This window comes from Coenobita brevimanus, chromosome 61, assembly GCF_032717465.1.
Source record: "Coenobita brevimanus isolate Jiangsu-jjx chromosome 61, ASM3271746v2, whole genome shotgun sequence".
Lineage (NCBI taxonomy): Eukaryota > Metazoa > Arthropoda > Malacostraca > Decapoda > Coenobitidae > Coenobita > Coenobita brevimanus.
Genome location: NC_137014.1, coordinates 37088411 through 37106958, shown reverse-complemented (window position 1 = coordinate 37106958; position 18548 = coordinate 37088411). Strand labels below are relative to the sequence as shown.

The following is an 18548-nucleotide window of genomic DNA, read 5'->3' as shown; positions in this document are numbered from 1 at the left end:
CCTCCCTTCCTAACCAAGGGCAGGGTGAGGAGCAGCAATGTCCAGACAGCACAAACTTGCCCAGTCCAAATAGGCCACACTTCCATTCACTCATCATTCAAGTCCCCAGAATCCTGGCTCTACCAGATATGCCAAAAAACATTCACCACATTCTGCAGCTTCACACAAACATATCCGATTGAGTCAATCCGTACGCTGCCATGCTCACAAGGGGTGCCAAAATCCCAGATCATGCATTTCTCCTCACAACATTCATCCAGCCAGCTCAATCTCTTGTCAGTTCCCTAGCCTCACTGACTTCCAAACCTCTCTTCCTCAAACGCTCATCCACCATCTCTCTCTACCTTCTCCTTGGTCTACCTTGCCTCCTCCCTCCTTCAAATTCGCTCAGGTATATCTTTTTCACCGCTCTTATTGTTATCCAATCTTTCCACATGACCATACCATCTCAGGACACTCTCTTCGATTCTGGCGTCCACCGACTTTCTCACTCCACACCTTTCACGAATCACACTATTTCGTATCCTATCCACCCTCTGTACTCCACATACATTCCTCATCAGTCCCATCTCCACTGCTCTTACTCTTGACTTTTCATTTTCATGTCACACCCTAGTCTCACACCCATATGTTAGAGTTGGCACTAACACTCCCTCATGTAAGCCTCGTGCAGCTGCAACACTCAAGCCTCTGTTTCTTATCAAGGCCTTCATTGCACCAGCTACTGTTTTTCCTTGTGTCACTCTGCTTTCAACTTCTTTTGCACGTTTTCCTCTCCTTTTTTATCACTGTACCCAAGTATTTGAACTCTCTCACCAATTCCAGTTTCTCTCCATTCACTGTGACATCACATTGGGAGTCACCCTCTCTCTCAATAACCATCACTTTACTCTTCTCTACATTTACTCTCAAGGCTCGATGCTCACAGACATTAGCAAAACTCTGCACTGGTCTACCAAGTTCCTGTCCGGTACCTGCAAGCAGTTCTGCATCATCAGCATACAACAAATTTGAGATATTCCATCATCACTATTCATTACCAGCGCCATTCCTCTCTCCATTACTCGTGTTTTTACTTCTCTCATCACCCCATCCATATATATAAATTGAACAACCAAGGGGATATCACACAACCTTGTCGCACGCCCACACCATCATGAACCATTCACTTAGATGCCCATTAACCGTTACACATGCTTCGCTACCATCATAAAAATTCTTGACAGCACCTAACAGCTTACCATCTACACCATACAAGTGCAAAACTTTCCACATTCCCTCTCTGTCTACTTTGTCGAATGCTTTTTCCAGGTCCATGAATGTCATAAACACCTTATGGTCCTTCTCGCAAGCCTTCTTAGCCATCCCACTGTAAATACCTGATCCACACATCCTCTGCCACTCCTAAAGTCACACTGTTCATCACTCACTAGGACTTCTGATATCTCTCTTACTTTCTCTATAATAATTCTTCCATATACCTTCCCTGCCACACTCAATAAACTTATGCCACGATAATTCTTGTGCTCACTTCGCTAACCTTTATTTTTGTACAGGGGTACAAGCACAGCCTTTTTCCACTCTGCCGGCACAGTTTCACTCATCCATTCCTTCTTACATATCTCCAACAAGCATTTCATTCCACTCTGTCCACTACACTTAAGCATCTCTTCATACACCTCATCAATCCCAGCTGCTTTCCCATTTTTCAGTCGTTTCACAGCTCTCTTCACCTGTGCGAGTGTCATGTCTCCTGGCACTGCATTCCTTCTCTGCACACCCCCAAAACCAATCATGTTTACAGCTGCTCTGCTCTTTCTATTCCCATTCATCAGGCTTTCAAAATATCCTTTCCATCTGGTCCTTACTTCATCTCCATGGGTTAGTAACTTACCTCCTGCATCCTTTACACTATCACATTTCTTTCCGCTTTCACTTCTACATTTCCGCACCTCTTTCCAGAATAACTTCCTATTTTCAAAGTAGTTTGCATTCATTTTTCTTCCTAGATGGTCATTTACCTCCTTCTTTTTCCTCTTCACTAGTCTCTTTACGTGCGTCTTGCTCTCGATATACTCAGTTCTTATTTCAACTGAACCCCTATCCTGTAACCACTTTAGCCACTTCCTCGTCTTTTCCTCCACTGCTCTCTCAACCTCCTCATCCCACCATCCCATACCCTTCTTTTTTGTTGATACTCTTGCCACACCACACACCTCTTTAGCAAAAATGAAGCAGTCCCTATATGCATTCCACAGGCTGTCCAGATCCATTTCATTCCAGTTCACTGATACTAACTCATCCTCTACTTTGGTCCTGTAATCATCTGCCACTTCTTTGATCCTCAGCTGCTCAACTTTCAGTCTTTCACCCTGACTGCTCTTCTCTCTCTTGATCCACCTCACTCCTCTCAGCATGATCTTGCATACCACAATCATATGATCTGACAGACCTCCACAGCGTCCTCTCATAGCCCTCGTATCAGCAACCATTCCCATCATCAACATCTCTACGAGCACGTAATCAATCAGGCTTCTTTCCACACGATCCCCGTTTCCTCTATACCACGTATATTTATGTGCATCTTTGTGTTTGAAATAAGAATTACAAATGCACAACCTCCTCTCCTGACACATATCCTGTAGTCGATTCCCATTATCATTTTCTCCTAGTACTCCATAATAACCCATTATGTCATCCTCAGGACCAGTGCCTACTCTTACGTTCATATCCCCCATCACGATCACTTTATAGCTCCTGGGCATTTCTCCCACTACTTCACCCAGCTCATCCCGAAACCTGTCTTTCTCTCTCTCTCCTGTCCTCACACGGAGCATACGCAACAATCACTGCCACTTTCACCTTCTCAAACTTGAACTTGACATACATACACCTCGAGCTGACACATTTGTAGTCTCTCATTCCACTCTGCCACACCTCGTTCATCAACAAAGCAACTCCTTCCTTGCATCTTCCCCTCCCATTCATTCCCAATCTTACACATTTCACACCCTCCCACTCCTCCACTTCGCACCCTTTCATCTTCGTTTCACACGACGCACAATTTACACATTTCATTTAGTGTTGTTTGCACACCTTTCTTACTGTACTGTACTTGAACTTTCATGTTCAGGTTCATTTTCATAATAGTATTAACATATTCATGTTACTTGCAGGTGTCAGTGAGTGTAAATGGAAGTGCTGGTGCAGGTGCGATGGTGGGAGTGGCTGGGTACCCAGTTGCAGCCACAGCAGCCACTGCTGCTCCCTCAGTACCATATGGCCTACCTGCCATCCCATATCCCCTTGGCTACAACTACATCCAAGGACTCAGTACCAGTGTGTCATGTATCAACCCACAGATACCCATGCAGGTGTGAATCTTGTTTGAACTGGTTTTACCACTATTCTGTCCTCACTGTCTCTGCTACTGTTCATTGGAAACACTAGTAATGAAGAGAGATTTGCCCATTTCATAACCCACTGCAAACATTTGTGGGTTTGGGAAGATGTATCTCGAACATGTAAAGTCTGGCTCCAGTGTTCTCATCCATCCATCACCCAGTCCAGTGTTGCCCCATTAGGAGCATTGGAGCCAGGGGCTAGGCATGTTAGTCCTGACATTTAAGATGAGAGTGACCAGCCTCACTTGTCCCTGAGTGGCATTGTGTGAGCAGTAAACCCCAACCAGCCCTTGGATATAAACCTGCACTGGCTCAATCTGATTGGAGCACCATAATTACCCATTAAACCACCAGGTGCCGTAATCTGGTTAAATGGTTACCATCCAGCATAGTAAATGGTTTCCTTGTGTACAGGAAACCATTTGGCTTACCACTCAGTGTAGAGTCACCCACAGACAGAAGAGGAGAGAATGAAGGAAAAAAAGACAGAAGTGGGCGTGTAGTCACCCATAGGCAGAAGGAAGTGGAAAGAATGAAGGAAAGAAAGACAGTAGAGGAAGGAAGGAAGAGAGGAAATAGCAGACACCCAACCAGAAAAGACAGAAGAGGGAGTGTAAGGTCACCCATAGGCAGAAGGAAGTGGAAAGAATGAAGGAAAGAAAGACAGAAGAGGAAGGAAGGAAGAGAGGAAACAGCAAACACCCAATGCAGTGTTCTCAGCTTCATTAAAATTATAAAAGCCAAGATATATGTCCTTAGTTTTCCAGTAAAATGTTTTCATTTTGAACTTCTGATATCCAGGTGGTTCCCTTCAGACAACACATCTCTGGATAGGGATGGTCATGATGTCTTACTTCTGGGATGCACATATAGACCTGCTCGTATTTTACTGCAGATCTGGTCTGCTATTTTTCAACTTTTAAGCTTTCTGTAGTGAATCTCCTACCTGTTTTTGTTCCTTTCTCTATTACATTTCCAAACTCATTTCTGGGAGCATTTCAATATATGTTTTTACAGCTTCAGTGATGTATACTGGGAGGGCTAGGATTGTGATTAAAAAGCTGAGAGGAAGGATGGGAGCTGAATGTATTGGTGTTGTGATGAGAAGGGGTAGGTGGAGATGGTTTGGGCATGTTGAGAGGCTGGATGATGACAGTTGGGTGTGGAGGGTGAGAAGCATGAATTTAGGGGGTAGAGTTGCTAGAGGCAGACAGAAAAAAGACCTGGGAAGAGGTCATAGAGTGTGACCTCAGGGATAAGGGACTGAATAGGGAGGTTGCCAGAGATTGAGCAGCATGGATAGCCACCATTAGGTGACCCAGGCTGATGCTTGTAATCATGTTGGAGCCTGTATAAATGATCACAAGCCAGTGCAAAAAGTTATGTATGTTATAATGAAGACCAGAATATGTTAGGAGGCCTCGCATTCGAGCCATTGTAGAACCCTCAGACTGTCAAGGCTGAGGCATAGTGATAGTGTTTAATTTTGGGAGTTTTAGTGGAGAAATGAGATCCTTCTCTTCTGTCAGGAAGGAAGATGCTGTCTCCATATTTCAAGTGCTGAACAGGCCAAAAGTGTGGAGGGTTGTGTGAATGAGGGATTCCATCCTTCTATATCTCCCCCCCCCACAACAGTCCAGGAAGCCCTGGATCTGAGTCCTATGCATGCCCAGGGTCCAGGAAAACTAGTCTGGATCGGATGAGTGTGTGAAATGCGATAGGTATTAATACAGATTGTCAGAGAGGGAAGCAGTGAATGCATTTAACATATTAATGGGGTATATCCAAGGGGTGGCTGGGGTTTAATGCTCACATAATGCCACACAGGGATGAACGAGGCTGGTCACTCTCATCTTAAATGTCAGGACCAACTTACCTAGCCCCGGGTTCTATGCTCCTCTTGGGGCAACGTAGGACTGGTTGATGGATGGATGGATGGATGAAAAACTGACATACTTTGCAATATATCTGTAGAGTTATCCTTCCCATATCCATGTGTGTTAAATTAGTGTCATCTAACACTACTAAGTCTTTTCAGAAATGGGGTTTTCTATACATAACCATGGGACTCCCAGGCACAAGTGACAGGTGGGCCATGAGAGGGTGTGGCTGTAGTACAAGAGGGGGACCAGGTGCCCAGGTGATAATAATATAATCCACATGATAGGCATGACACTTCTTGTACTTGTTTGGGTATGTCTGAAGTAAGTTTATTTAATGTTTTCCCCAGAAAGAATTGGAACTAAGAGTAAATACAGTAAATATAAATATGGTTTCCAGATTTCCAAGGCATTTTCATAAAGCACAGGATTTTGCAGGTTTTCTGAACTTCAACAACTACTGCTGCTACTACTACTAGTACTAGTACTAGTACTACTACTACTACTACTGTACTTGATTAATGCAGAGGATAGGAAAAAATTTTTTTATACATCCTTTCTTATGACATTTTTTGTAAACTAAACTGAAATTTATACTTCAGAGTGGTAAAAATGGACTTACACACACACACACACACACACACACACACACATGTTTATTTAATGTAATAATATACAAAAATTGTTGTAGGTTTTCCTGTGGGTCCTTCACTCATACAAAAATTGTTGTAGGTTTTCCTGTGGGTCCTTCACTCAGTGGCATCTCTCACTGTGTTGTGATCTTGACCCGTTTGCTTGTTTCTTCCTCTATCATGGAGGTCTTCATGTGGAACCTGACAATCTATCTATCTATTGCCAGACGCCTTAATCACTTATACGGGATGGCCACAAACAAATCACCTCCACTTTACCCTATCCCTCGCCATTTCACTTCCCTGCGCCCAGTTCACACATCCCTCTCCCATATACCTCTCCACTCCATCGCTCCATCTCATCCTTGGCCTTCCCCTCCCCTTGTCCACCTCCACCTCACTCACATACTCTCTCCTTGTCAGTCTCTCACTCTTCATCCTCTCCACATGGCCAAACAACCTCATTGTCTTTCTCCTAATGCTTCCTGTCACATCCACATGCACACCACAATGCTTCTTCACATCCTCATTTGTCAGTCTGTCTCTCCATTCGACTCCACAGGCTCCGTTCAAATAACTCATTTCCACTGCTCTCACTCTTGACTTGTGTCCCTCCAACAACGTCCAAGCTTCACCTCCAAACGTTTGAGTTGGTATCACAATACTGTCATGTAATCATGTAATAACTTTTTCACTTCTGTGATCACTTCCCTGTTTCTTATCACTGCCTTCAAGTAACCAGCAACTTTTCTTCCTTGTTGTACCCTTTCAAGCACTTCACCTTCCAAATTTCCATCCCTATTCATCACACTACCCAAGCACTGTACTTAAATGTACTCACATTTTCCATTTCCTCATCATTCAGCCTCACTGTACATTCACTGACTTCACCTTTCTCAAAGACCATAACTTTACTCTTCCTTGCATTCACCTTTAGATTCCATTTCTTACACACTCTCCCAGACTCATCCACCAAGCCTTGCAGCACCCCTTCATCTTCACTTGACAACACAGTTTCATCTGCAAACAACAATACAATCTCACCCTGCATATTCATCAGTCTGCCTCCAGGCACTCTTCCCTCCACATTATTATCTGTGACCATTCTGCCGGTCTTACAAGCATGTGAAAGGATATTTATACGACCAGCACCCTTAGTATATGTCCACCATGGCTTGGGTTTGAAATCTTATATTCAGTGTACATGTGTACAGTACAAGATGATTGAGCATGTTAGTCACCAAATTAGGGCACAGGTATGCAGCACAAGAAGAGTAAGTACATTAACCAATGAGCCACACAGCTCCACTTACATACATCTTGATAAGGAGAAAGCTAATTATGCCTTCTCATTGCACTGAGTAAGTATAGGTAAAATAAGGAGTTCATTAATACTAGGTTAAGTTTCAGAAGGGGTGTGTAAACATTTGTTTGCATTATGGTTGATTCTTGTATTTCAGATGTATATACAGCCTCCTGGTGTTCCCTTCAGTGCAGCACAGGGAGTCTCCCAACCTCTGCTTCCTCCTCCCCCACTGCAATACTACCCCCCAGTCTCCATACCCTCAACTCTGCCACAGGTCAGAAGTGCAAACTATGTATTTATTATTAAAAAAAAAAAAAAAAAAAAAAAAAAAAAGGTTAATCCTTTAATATCCCTGTGGAGCCTTGGGAGTGCCTGGGTCTAGGCAATCATAGTTCTTATAAAATAAGCCATAGGAGACCAGTCTATCCCCAGCAGTAGCTATTTAAATGACAGAAAAACCTCAAACCATCTCATGGAATTGGATCATGGCAAGTTAGTGCATGCTTTCCTCTGATCCTGAGACCTTTGTTGTCCATGCCAGAGGTGGTTCACCAGGACTTTATGTATTTGTGTATTAAGTCTAGTGCAACAAACTGAAATGGGCATCACCTGGCTCTTCATACTTGTGTACAGACTTCATGGGTAGCCCATTTTATTTCAGTGACCATTAAATTACCGTATATTTCCATACTGTGCCATTCACTTACATCATTAAGCTTACATACTAGGCTTGCTTCACATTTGCTACGGCTTCTTCTCATAAAAAGCACAAAAAACACAGAAAAAATAAATAAATGTGCATGTGCCACCTTGTCATTGTGCATGCTGTTTCATGACAGAGGTGCTTATCACTACATAGCAGTCCAAGTCCATGCTATTTTTCTTTTTAGCACTTCAGACAAGCAGTCTGGGATCTTTAGGATCACACCTCATTAAGTTTAGGACCTATCACAATGAATGGATTAAGTAAACATTGGGCAGAACTTTTTATTGTAACCAGTCATGTTGTAGGGTGGCCTGGCTGGCACTGGAGGCCTAGCAGGCAGTGTTCCAGGCAGCCTGAATGCAGGAGTTGCAGGCACTCAGCAAACCATCGGATCACAGCCGCCTCCACCTTTACCAACTGGACCCCCGCCCCTCACACAGCAGCCAGCACTCCTCCCTGCCAATACCCCCCCGACTCAGGTATGCCTTATCTCCACCAGGCTAAAGACTAAAATCTTTTGGAAGTACCAAGCCTCCACTAGTGCAGTACATCACTGAATTCATTGTAGTGTTGTACCAGCATCAAAATTTTTGCCGATACTGATGCTCAGTTTTTGGCTTGTACCAGTGCTGATGTTGTAATACTGTAAATACACTGTTATTGAACAAATACAAATAGCCTACTAGTATTTCCAGAAAATCCAGTACTGGTGTATACTTTGTAAGATAAAATCAAATTAAAAATCATAACAAAATCGTGTGATTCTGATGCATTTCCATCCATCCATCCATCATCCAATCCATTGTCGCCCCATAAGGAGCCTAGGAGCCTGGGGCTAGGCAATTTGGCCTCGACATTTAAGATTAGAATGACCACCCTCACTCATCCCTGAGTGGCATTACATGAGCAATAAACCCCAATCACCCCTTGAATATAAACCTGCACTGGCTCAGTCTGATTGGAGCACCTTAATTACCCACTAAACTACCAGGCTCCATAGTTTGGTTGTATGGTTACCACCCAGCATATTAACCCTTAGCCGACGGTGGAACTATATACCGTGAACCGGGGTGAATTCGGACACGGGGTGGCTTCGGACGAAATTTGCATGAAAAGATTAAATGCTACGCAGCTGCTAAACGAAGAAAGATATCGTATATCTTTAAACGGGATAATGTTGCATAGGTTTTGTAAAATGTTATGTATAATTATCTTTTTAAAATATTATGTTCCACTGGTGAATATATTGTAATAAAGACAATGCTATTTTTTGGTGAAAAAATGAATACGGGAAAACTTGGTCTGGTGTGAACAAATCATAACAAACCACACGCTTATACACATATAGAGGTTTACTTTAACGTCTAACTTGAAGATTGGAACAGAGAAAGGGTTAAAATCTGCATTTTAAATGTATGTAAACATGACATGAGTGAATGTGTACGCATTTTTGGGATTTAAAGGGGTGACTTCGGACAATGGATATTTAAAGGGTTGAGGTCAGACAGCATATCTAATTTGCTTTTTTTATATGTAATAAAACATATTTAGTACAATGTACATAGTCTGCATGCATATCTTTGTTTTTGCATTTATATAACAGATGAAGTGTGAGATGAACTAAGCCACAATGCCTCGAAATTACAAGAGAGTGAGTGTATCTACCAGTGATGGTAGAAGACACTATACGGTGGAACGCCGTGGCAGCCTTTTAGAGTGTGCTAGTGCAGACGTACGTGATGGAAAGTTAAGTGTCAGACAGGCTGCTAAGAAATATGATGTTTCTAAAAGTACTTTACATGACTATATGACAAAGAAACATGTAAAAAAACCAGGTGGACAAACTGTCTTTACTCCAGAAGAAGAACTACATATTGTGAACCGAGTCATTACACTGGGAGAATGGGGTCTGCCTATTGACACTTTTGAACTGCGAATGTTAATAAAGTGCTACTTAGACGAACGTGGGATTACTGTGAAATGCTTCAAGAACAATCTTCCTGGAACTGATTGGAGTTCGTGTTTTCTGTTGTGCCACAAAAACAAACTGGCTCAGAGGGTATCTCAAAATATTAAAGTTGCATGTGCTAAAGTAGGTCCAATTGAAATCAATCAATATTTTGATAATCTTGAAAAAACACTGAAAGATGTGCCTCCTAGTAACATCATTAACTATGATGAAACCAATCTCTCTGATGACCCAGGAAACAAGAAAATCTTAGTTCGCCGAGGTACCATATATCCAGAGAGGGTAATGAACCACACAAAATCCAACATCTCCATCATATTCTCTTGTTCCAGATCTGGAAAGATGCTTCCACCATATGTGGTGTACAAGGCAGTAAACTTGTACGACACTTGGACAGAAGGTGGCCCTTCAAATGTGCGATACAACAGGACAGAGAGCGGGTGGTTCGACAGTAATACGTTTGAGGACTGGTTCTTTAAAGTTGGATTACCTCATGCAAAACGTCAGGACGGCAAAGTAGTGTTCATAGGGGATAATTTAGCTAGCCACCTTTCTCTGTCTGTTGTGGAAGCTTGTAAGGAGCACAACATTGATTTTGTTTTATTGCCCCCCAATTCTACACATCTCACCCAACCCTTAGATGTTGCTGTCTTCCGTGCAGTGAAAACTCATTGGCGTAAAATTCTAAGTGAATTCAAAACATCAAGTATTGGAAGAAGAAGTGTGTCCCTTCCAAAATCAGAGTTCCCAAAGCTTCTAGGACAACTGCTCAATAGAATAAGTGATAATATTATGAAGAATATCATGAATGGCTTTCGCAAGTGTGGGATAACGCCACTTAACCGACAGGAGGTACTTGCTCGTCTACCACAACACACTGATTCCGGTACTGATACCGGTACCACTGTTACTTCAGAGATTAACACTGATACCCTTACCAGTACCAATGCCTCATCTCAAGCATCTACCTCAGGTTATGCAACAACCCCACATGTACCTGCAAGAAATTCAAGTGCCAGTAGTACCGGTAGTGATTTTGCATCACATTTTGATGAGTCATTGGTCAGTGTTCTATCGGAAATGCGATATGGAAAGAAGCAATCATGCCAGAGGAAGAGGAAACTAAAAGTGCCTGCAGGCAAGAGTGTAACAGCTAAGCGACTAAGGAAAATGAGAGAAGAGGGAACTGTAAGCACAGATTCTGAGTCATCCAGTACTGGTACCGGTACTGCTGCAATACTTAGTGAAGTAGAGCTCCCTATCATAGATATGGATGGTGAGGACCTGCAAATACAGCCAGTGAATCAAGCAGAAGAAGATTCTCCTGAAGCAGCATTGGCAAGTAATGATGGGACACTTGAGACACAAGAATTAGAGGCAAGTACCAGCACTGATGGGACAGCTATGACGCAAGCAACAGTAACAAGTACTGGTACCGGTACTGGTACCAGAACTACAACTGAGACAGCAGAGACAGATGTAGGCCCAACACGTAATCCTAAGCTACATGACTGGGTGATTGTACAACTTTCAGATGAGACAGGAAAGAGGAGGAAGTATTTTGTTGCTATTGTCATTGATGTACAAACATTGAAAGTTAGGTTCTTAAAACATGTAAGAGGTACAAAGAATGTGTTTGTAACTTCTAATGTTCCAGATGATGAAATGTGTGCCATATACGAGTCAGACATAGTAATGTACTTACAGGAGCCAATCCTGGACAAACAAGAACGTATGATTTTTGATCTAGATGTTACCTCATGGCCACAGTAAGTCATTGTGTGATCTCTTAGAATTCCAGTTGTTCACTTTGTTGTAATATTCTTAGTTATTGTGCCTTATTCTTGTCATATTTCTAGTCTGTTCTTGAAAAAGGAGAAGATATGATTTTCAATCTTTATGTTAATTCATGGCCACAGTAAGTCACTGTGATCTCATAGAATGCCATTCGTTCTGTACCGGGTATTTATGTCACATTTCTAGTCTGAGAAGAGATATTATTTAGTTTAATTGGTTTTGTGCAATGTGAGAACACATATTATTTAAGTTACCATATGGTACCGGTATGATATCCTTATAGTTTGTCTCCACTCCCTCCTCTTGTTCCTCATCTACTCCCCCCTTCCATTCCTAACTCCTCCTGTTTCTCCTTCCCAAGCTCCTTCTCTCATTCCTTCCCAAGCTCCTTCACTCTTTAGCTCTTTCCTTCCCTCTCTTCTGTTCCTCCATTCCAAGTTCCCTTTAATTAGGCATTTAAATAGCCGGCACGCTTTAAACCGTCCTGTCAGTCAGTCACAATCGTGCCTTTAAACCTGCGCATAGCGTGGGAATGTACTCCCTATAATGTATATGTATAATCAACTAAACTGGGGTTGTAAGTCAATGAAAAATTTATTTTTTCATCTATTTTTGCTATATATCACTGTACTATTTACTTGTAATTTTTCTGTATTTTTTTGTATTTTTTTCAGCAATTTTTTTAAAAGTCGCGCAGTGTCCGAAGACCCCCCCAGAACTGTCCAAACATTCAGCTGAGCTACTAGGGGCCCATTTCAGTGCATTTCTAATGAGTGTCCGAGGTCACCCCAAGGCTGTCCGAAGTCTCCCCAGTCCGGGGTGACCTCGGACACCTATAAAATATTTTACTACGTCTAGATGGAGATACTGAGATTATCTAGCTGTTAGATACTTACAGGTTATTGGCTCACGTACGTATGTAATACTTAACATCAGTATTTTGGCCAAAATAAATTGTGTCAGGATGAAAAAAACTTCAAAATCGTCTGAAGTCACCCCGGTTCACGGTATTCATGAATTTGGAGAAAGCATGTGACAGGGTGGATAGACAAGGATTGTGGAAAGTGTTAAGAATATATGGAGTAGATGGGAAGTTGTTGAATGCTGTGAAGAGTATGTATGGTGGTGCTAAGGCTGCAGTGCGTGTGGATGGTGAACTAAGTGAATTTTTCTCTTTGAAAGTTGGTTTGAAACAGGGATGTGTCATGTCTCCATGGTTGTTCAATCTGTACATGGATGGGGTAATAAAATAGGTACAAGGTAGGGTAGTGGATGTTGGAGTGGCCCTGGTGAGAGAGGATAGTGTTTGGAAACTCCCTGTACTGTTGTTTGCAGATGATACTGTGTTGTTGAATGAAGACAAAGGGGAGCTGCAAGGCTTGGTGGATGAGTTTGAGAGAGTGTGTAAGAAACGGAATCTAAAGATGAATGTAGGGAAGAGTAAAGTGATGGTCTTTGAGAGAGGTGAAGTCAGTGAATGTACAGCGAGGTTGGATGGTGAGGAATTGGAAAATGTGAGTACGTTTAAGTACTTGGGTAGTGTGATGAGTAAGAATGGAGGTTTGGAGGGTGAAGTGCTTGAAAGGGTACAGCAGGGAAGAAAGGTTGCTGGTTCTTTGAAAGCAGTGATAAGAAACAGAGAAGTGAGTATGGAAGTGAAAAAGTTACTACACGACAGTATTGTGATACCAACTCTAACATGCGGAAGTGAAGCTTGGACGTTGTTGGAAGGACACAAGTCAAGAGTGAGAGCAGTGGAAATGAGTTATTTAAGAGGAGCCTGTGGAGTCACATGGAGAGACAGGCTGACGAATGAGGATATAAAGGAGCGTTGTGGTGTTGATGTGGATGTGATAGGAAGCGTTATGAGGAACACACTGAGGTGGTTTGGCCATGTGGAGAGGATGGAGGGTGAAAGACTGACGAAGAGAGTGTATGTGAGTGAGGTGGAGGGGGGAAGAGGGAGGGGGAGGCCGAGGATGAGATGGAGGGATGGGGTGGAGAGGTATATGAGAGAGGGGGGTGTGAGTTGGGAGCAGGGCAGTGAAATGGTGGGGGACAGGGCGACTTGGAGGCGATTCGTTTGTGGCCACCCCAAACGGGATTGAGGCGTCTGGCAATAGATAGATAGATAGATAGTAATATCGACTGAAAAAATGCGGGGAGACTTTACAGTATATAGATGCTGCCCCCCAAATTGTCCCCTGTAAATCCTAGCAGAGACTACATATAGACGGTAATGTGTAGATGCCCTAGAGCCTCAGATATCCCTATCTGGCAACCTACCGGTAGCGGGGGGCCTATATAAGGGTGTGCACCTGGTAACTCAATCAGTCTGTTCCCAGCTCTGAGAGGGGTTGCAACACTCTCTTGTTTCTCCTGTAGAACTTAGTTTATGCTTTTCTTCTGAAATTTGAATGTCATACTCAGAATCATATACTGCAGTAATAGATGAAAAGAAAAATGGCATAAGATGCATCAGTTAAAGGTTAGGTTAGGTTAGCAACAATTTAGTGAGGGAGGGTGGAGAGAAACTACATCCAGGTCACAAGTCCTGGACACAGCTTTGCCTTTGGGTGTGAGTAACTCCATTTACAGTCTATAGCCTGTATAGATTATGTTAAAATCTTGCATAATGCGGTGTAACTATATTTATGGTGGAGTCCTGTGGTTGGGGGCATCTGTATAAAGACGATTTTTTTTTTTTTTTTTTAGGTGCTTCTCACCAGCTGCTGCCGCCAGCTAAGGGTTAATTGGCTTCATGGTGTACAGGAAACCATTTGGCTTGTCACTCAATGTAGAGCCACCCACAGGCAGAAGGAATATGAAAGAAAGAAGGAAAGAACGAGAGAAGAGGGAGTGTAAAGTCACCCATAGTTAGAAGGAAGAGGAAAGAATGAAGGAAAGACAGAAGAGGGAGTGTTAAGTCACCCGTAGGCAAAAGGAAGAGGAAAGAATGAAGGAAAGACATCTATCAAATAATTTTCTCATTTTGATTCCTCTACAATTATTAATTGACTTTGTCTTGCCAAAACATAATACTAGTGACTTGCATTTAAAAGGTTTTAGCTCTTGAGATGGAACTAAGATAAAAGGCTTGAATGTTGAGTCTGTAAATGATTGAGTTTACTGTTTCAGTGGCTGCTATGTTCATAATACGTGTACCGTACATTATGTGTGTGTGTACATGCTGTGTATATATATATATATATATATGTGTATAATTTCCCCCTTGATCCAACCTTTCTCAAATTTAGTGGGAAGTAGGGTTATGGAATTTACTATTTTGATTATAATTCCTGTTCTTTGTTCCCAAGGGGTTCTACTCCATCCCATACACTGGCACTGTGGGTGGTGGTGGGAGTGTGGCAGCAGCAACTGGTGGTTTCTTGGGTGCCCCTCCCCAGCCAGGTGCAGCAGCTTTGTTGTCACTAGTAAGAGCACAGGGGCCACACTTGGTACAGCATCCACCTCACCACCACCACCACCAACCACCCCTCACTCCAAGACCAACTTCACAGCCTCAGCAGCAGGTCAGAAATAATACCAGTTCAGTTGTTAGATCTATATATGAGAGGAAAAAAATAGTAGATTCTATTATATTGGTATCTTGTATTTCATTCATTCATTTGTTATCTAATCCAGTGTTGCCCCATGAGGTGCATAGGAGCCCTGGATTAGGCAAGTTGGTCCTGACATTTAAGATGAGTGCGACCAGCCTTACTCTTCCCTGAGTGTTATTATGTGAGTAGTAAACCCCAACCATCCCTTGGATATAGACCTGCACTGGCTCAATCAGATTGGAGCGCCTTAATTGCCCACAAAACCACCAGGCGCCATAATTTGATTATATGGTTACCACTCAGAGTATTAAATGGTTTCCTGGTGTACAGGAGTATCTTGTAAACCTCTTATTATTATGACCAGGTTTTTAGCTGTTTGGAAGTGATTTGTAGAGAAGCACTATGTTTGGATGTGGTTGTTGGTTAGTGCAGTATATTATTTTTCACTCCTTTCATTGATTTGTGTTGCAACTCAAGATGGCTCATCATTTCCCTAGACACGTGAAGATTTTGTTTATAGCCATTTGCTCCTCAGTGTTATAACCTTATAGCCAGTCACTCATAAAAGCAGCCACGCTGTTCTTGTGATAATGACAGGGGAATATTGGCTTTGTGATTTTCTTTTTGTTTAGATTCTTATCTGATAAGAATATAGAGAGTTATACTTTTTGGTGCCGTACCTCGGGCTGCGGGTAGATGTTTTGAGTTTTTCAGATTTTACCCACTCATGAACTAATGTCTTACATTACCTCCACTTGTGTATGATCAGGTTGGAGGTCTGGTTGGGAGTCAGCAGGGCAGCACAGGATCAATGCACTACCTCCTGAGCTCTTACCGTGTGGGGATGTTAGCACTTGAGACGTTGGCCCGCCGAGTGCACGATGACCGTCCCCAGGCTAAGTATGCTCGCAACCCACCCTACGGCGAGGATGTCAAGTGGCTCCTTGGGGTTGCCAAGAAGCTTGGTAAGGGACAACTTCAAATAGAGGGTCTTCTTTCTTGCACTTTGACTTCACATACAGCATAAACAGCATAGTTCCAGTACAGATTTTTCCCTCTTCGTCTTACAGTTTACTCAGGTAATTGGCCTGAAACATTTTGTATTGTGTCACCATCTTGTGTATTGAAATATTTTCAGTTTTACCTCACCCTGCCCTAGGGTGGGAAAGGAGGTCCAGATGATGATGATGATGATGGTTATTAGTGAACTCGTATCTTGTTATATAGCACAGGACACTTCACAGCAAGGAGGGATAACTGGAGGAAAAGGTATAAAGTCTATCAGGATAACTTCAGCCACTTGGTTAATAAGACTCAAAAAACTGAGTACAGTAAAAGTCCTGTAATCCGAATGGCAGGGGACCGAGGGTCTTTCGGACTACTGTTTTTTTTGGACTGTTGGGAGGAACCTCTGAAAACATTAAACATATGTTCATAATCATTAAATAAACACTTAAAATGATATGGGTTATTTACTCATCGGAAATGCATAGAAGTGTACAGTAGATGAATAGTTGCAGGCAGGTACGTCCAAGGCCAAGAGCAAGTCCCGGCCAGATAAATCCTTAGATAAAGTCCAGAAAATTTTGAAAAGATTGGAAAATTTTGAAAAAAGAAAAATTAGAAGAATTTTGCCTTGACAAATTCGTAGTACTGTATTGGGATTTTCGGATTATTGGTGGCCAGATTAGAGGACTGTACTGTACCTGGGTTTATCACTCTCCAGCAAAGTATGAGCATGCAGGTAATAGAAATAGCTGAATTTGTTTTGGGTTACCACAAAATGGTTATAAATATGTAGTGAAATCGTGTGTTTGTCAGATATCTGAAATTATGAATGAAGTAGTTATTTATCTTACTGGGTGTCTTGTTTATGGGTACTGTAGTACAGGAAGGAAGCCTGTGATGTTTAGAGATTTTCAATCTTGTTGTTTTTCATGTCACTAAGACTGGAAATTAGCAACCCTTCATTCTTTCCACTCCCTTCTGCCTCTTCTGTTTTTTCTTTCCTTCATTCTTTCCCTTTCCTTCTGCCAGTGGGTGACTCTACAGTAAGAGCACTAAATGGTTTCCATTACACCAGGACACCATTTACTACATTGGTTGGTAACCTTATAACCAAATTATGGGACCTGGTGGTTAGTGGGTAATTAAGGCGCTCCAGTCGAATTGAGCTTGTGTAGGTTTATATCCAAGGGGTGGTTGGGGTTTGTTGCCCACATAATGCCACGCAGGGATGAGTGAGGCTGGTCACTTTCATCTTAAATGTCAGGACCAACTTGCCTAACCCTGGGCATCACTGCTTCAAACATAGACTTGGACAATGGATGTATATATATACTGTATATATATATATATATATATATATATATATACTGTATATATATACTGTATATATATATATGTATGTATATATATATATATATATATATATATATATATATATATATATATATGCACATGGAAGGAGGTGAAAAGGGTGCGAAAGGGAGAGTCTGGGAAGGAAGAACGAGTAAAAGCAGAGGATGGAAGGATGTTAATTGAGATGGATGCAGTAAGGAAGAGATGGGCAGAGTATTTTGAAAGATTGTTAAATGTAGAGGAGGAAAGGGTGGCTGAGATTGTGGCGGATGGAAGGGTGCAAGGAATAAATGTGTTGGGAGAGTTGAATGATTCTTTGATCACGAAGGAGGAAGTGGAGAAGGCAGTAAAGGAGATGAAAACAGGGAAAGCTGCAGGTATGGATGGGTGTGCTGTGGAATGCCTGAAGGGTGGTGGAGTGACTATTGTTGATTGGTTAGTAAGATTGTTGAATGTGTGCTTTGAGAGAGGTATGGTGCCAATTGACTGGGCAAGTGCTTGTGTGGTCCCGTTGTATAAAGGCAAGGGTGATAAGTATGAATGTACTAGCTTTAGGGGTATAAGTCTGTTGAGTGTTGTAGGTAAGGTGTATGGTAGAGTGTTAATTATGAGAGTTAGAGAGGGTACAGAGGGAGTGCTTAGTGATGAGCAGTGTGGCTTTAGGAGAGGGAGGGGATGCTTGGATCAGGTGTTTGCTGTGAGACAAGTGTGTGAAAAGTATTTAGCGAAAGGCAAGGATGTGTTTTGGGCATTTATGGATTTAGAGAAAGCGTATGATAGAATTGATAGGGAGGCTTTGTGGACTGTTTTAAGATTGTATGGACTTGATGGTAGGTTACTAAAAGGGGTGAAAAGTTTTTATGTAAATAGTAGAGCGTGTGTAAGAGTGGGAAATGCTGTGAGTGATTGGTTTCCCGTGAGAGTGGGGCT

The 18548-nt window shown here is 42.3% G+C and overlaps 1 protein-coding gene across 1 annotated transcript in view; it reads left to right on the top strand.

Annotated features, from left to right (window-relative positions):
* Dora (zinc finger SWIM domain-containing dorado) overlaps nt 1-18548 on the top strand; it is a 97355-nt gene that overhangs the window by 66421 nt on the left and 12386 nt on the right. Inside the window, exons 19-23 of the mRNA XM_080275503.1 lie at nt 3177-3374; nt 7377-7496; nt 8234-8407; nt 15012-15227; nt 16027-16222. Coding sequence (XP_080131629.1) covers nt 3177-3374; nt 7377-7496; nt 8234-8407; nt 15012-15227; nt 16027-16222 — 904 coding nt within the window. The remainder of the gene's footprint in view (nt 1-3176; nt 3375-7376; nt 7497-8233; nt 8408-15011; nt 15228-16026; nt 16223-18548) is intronic.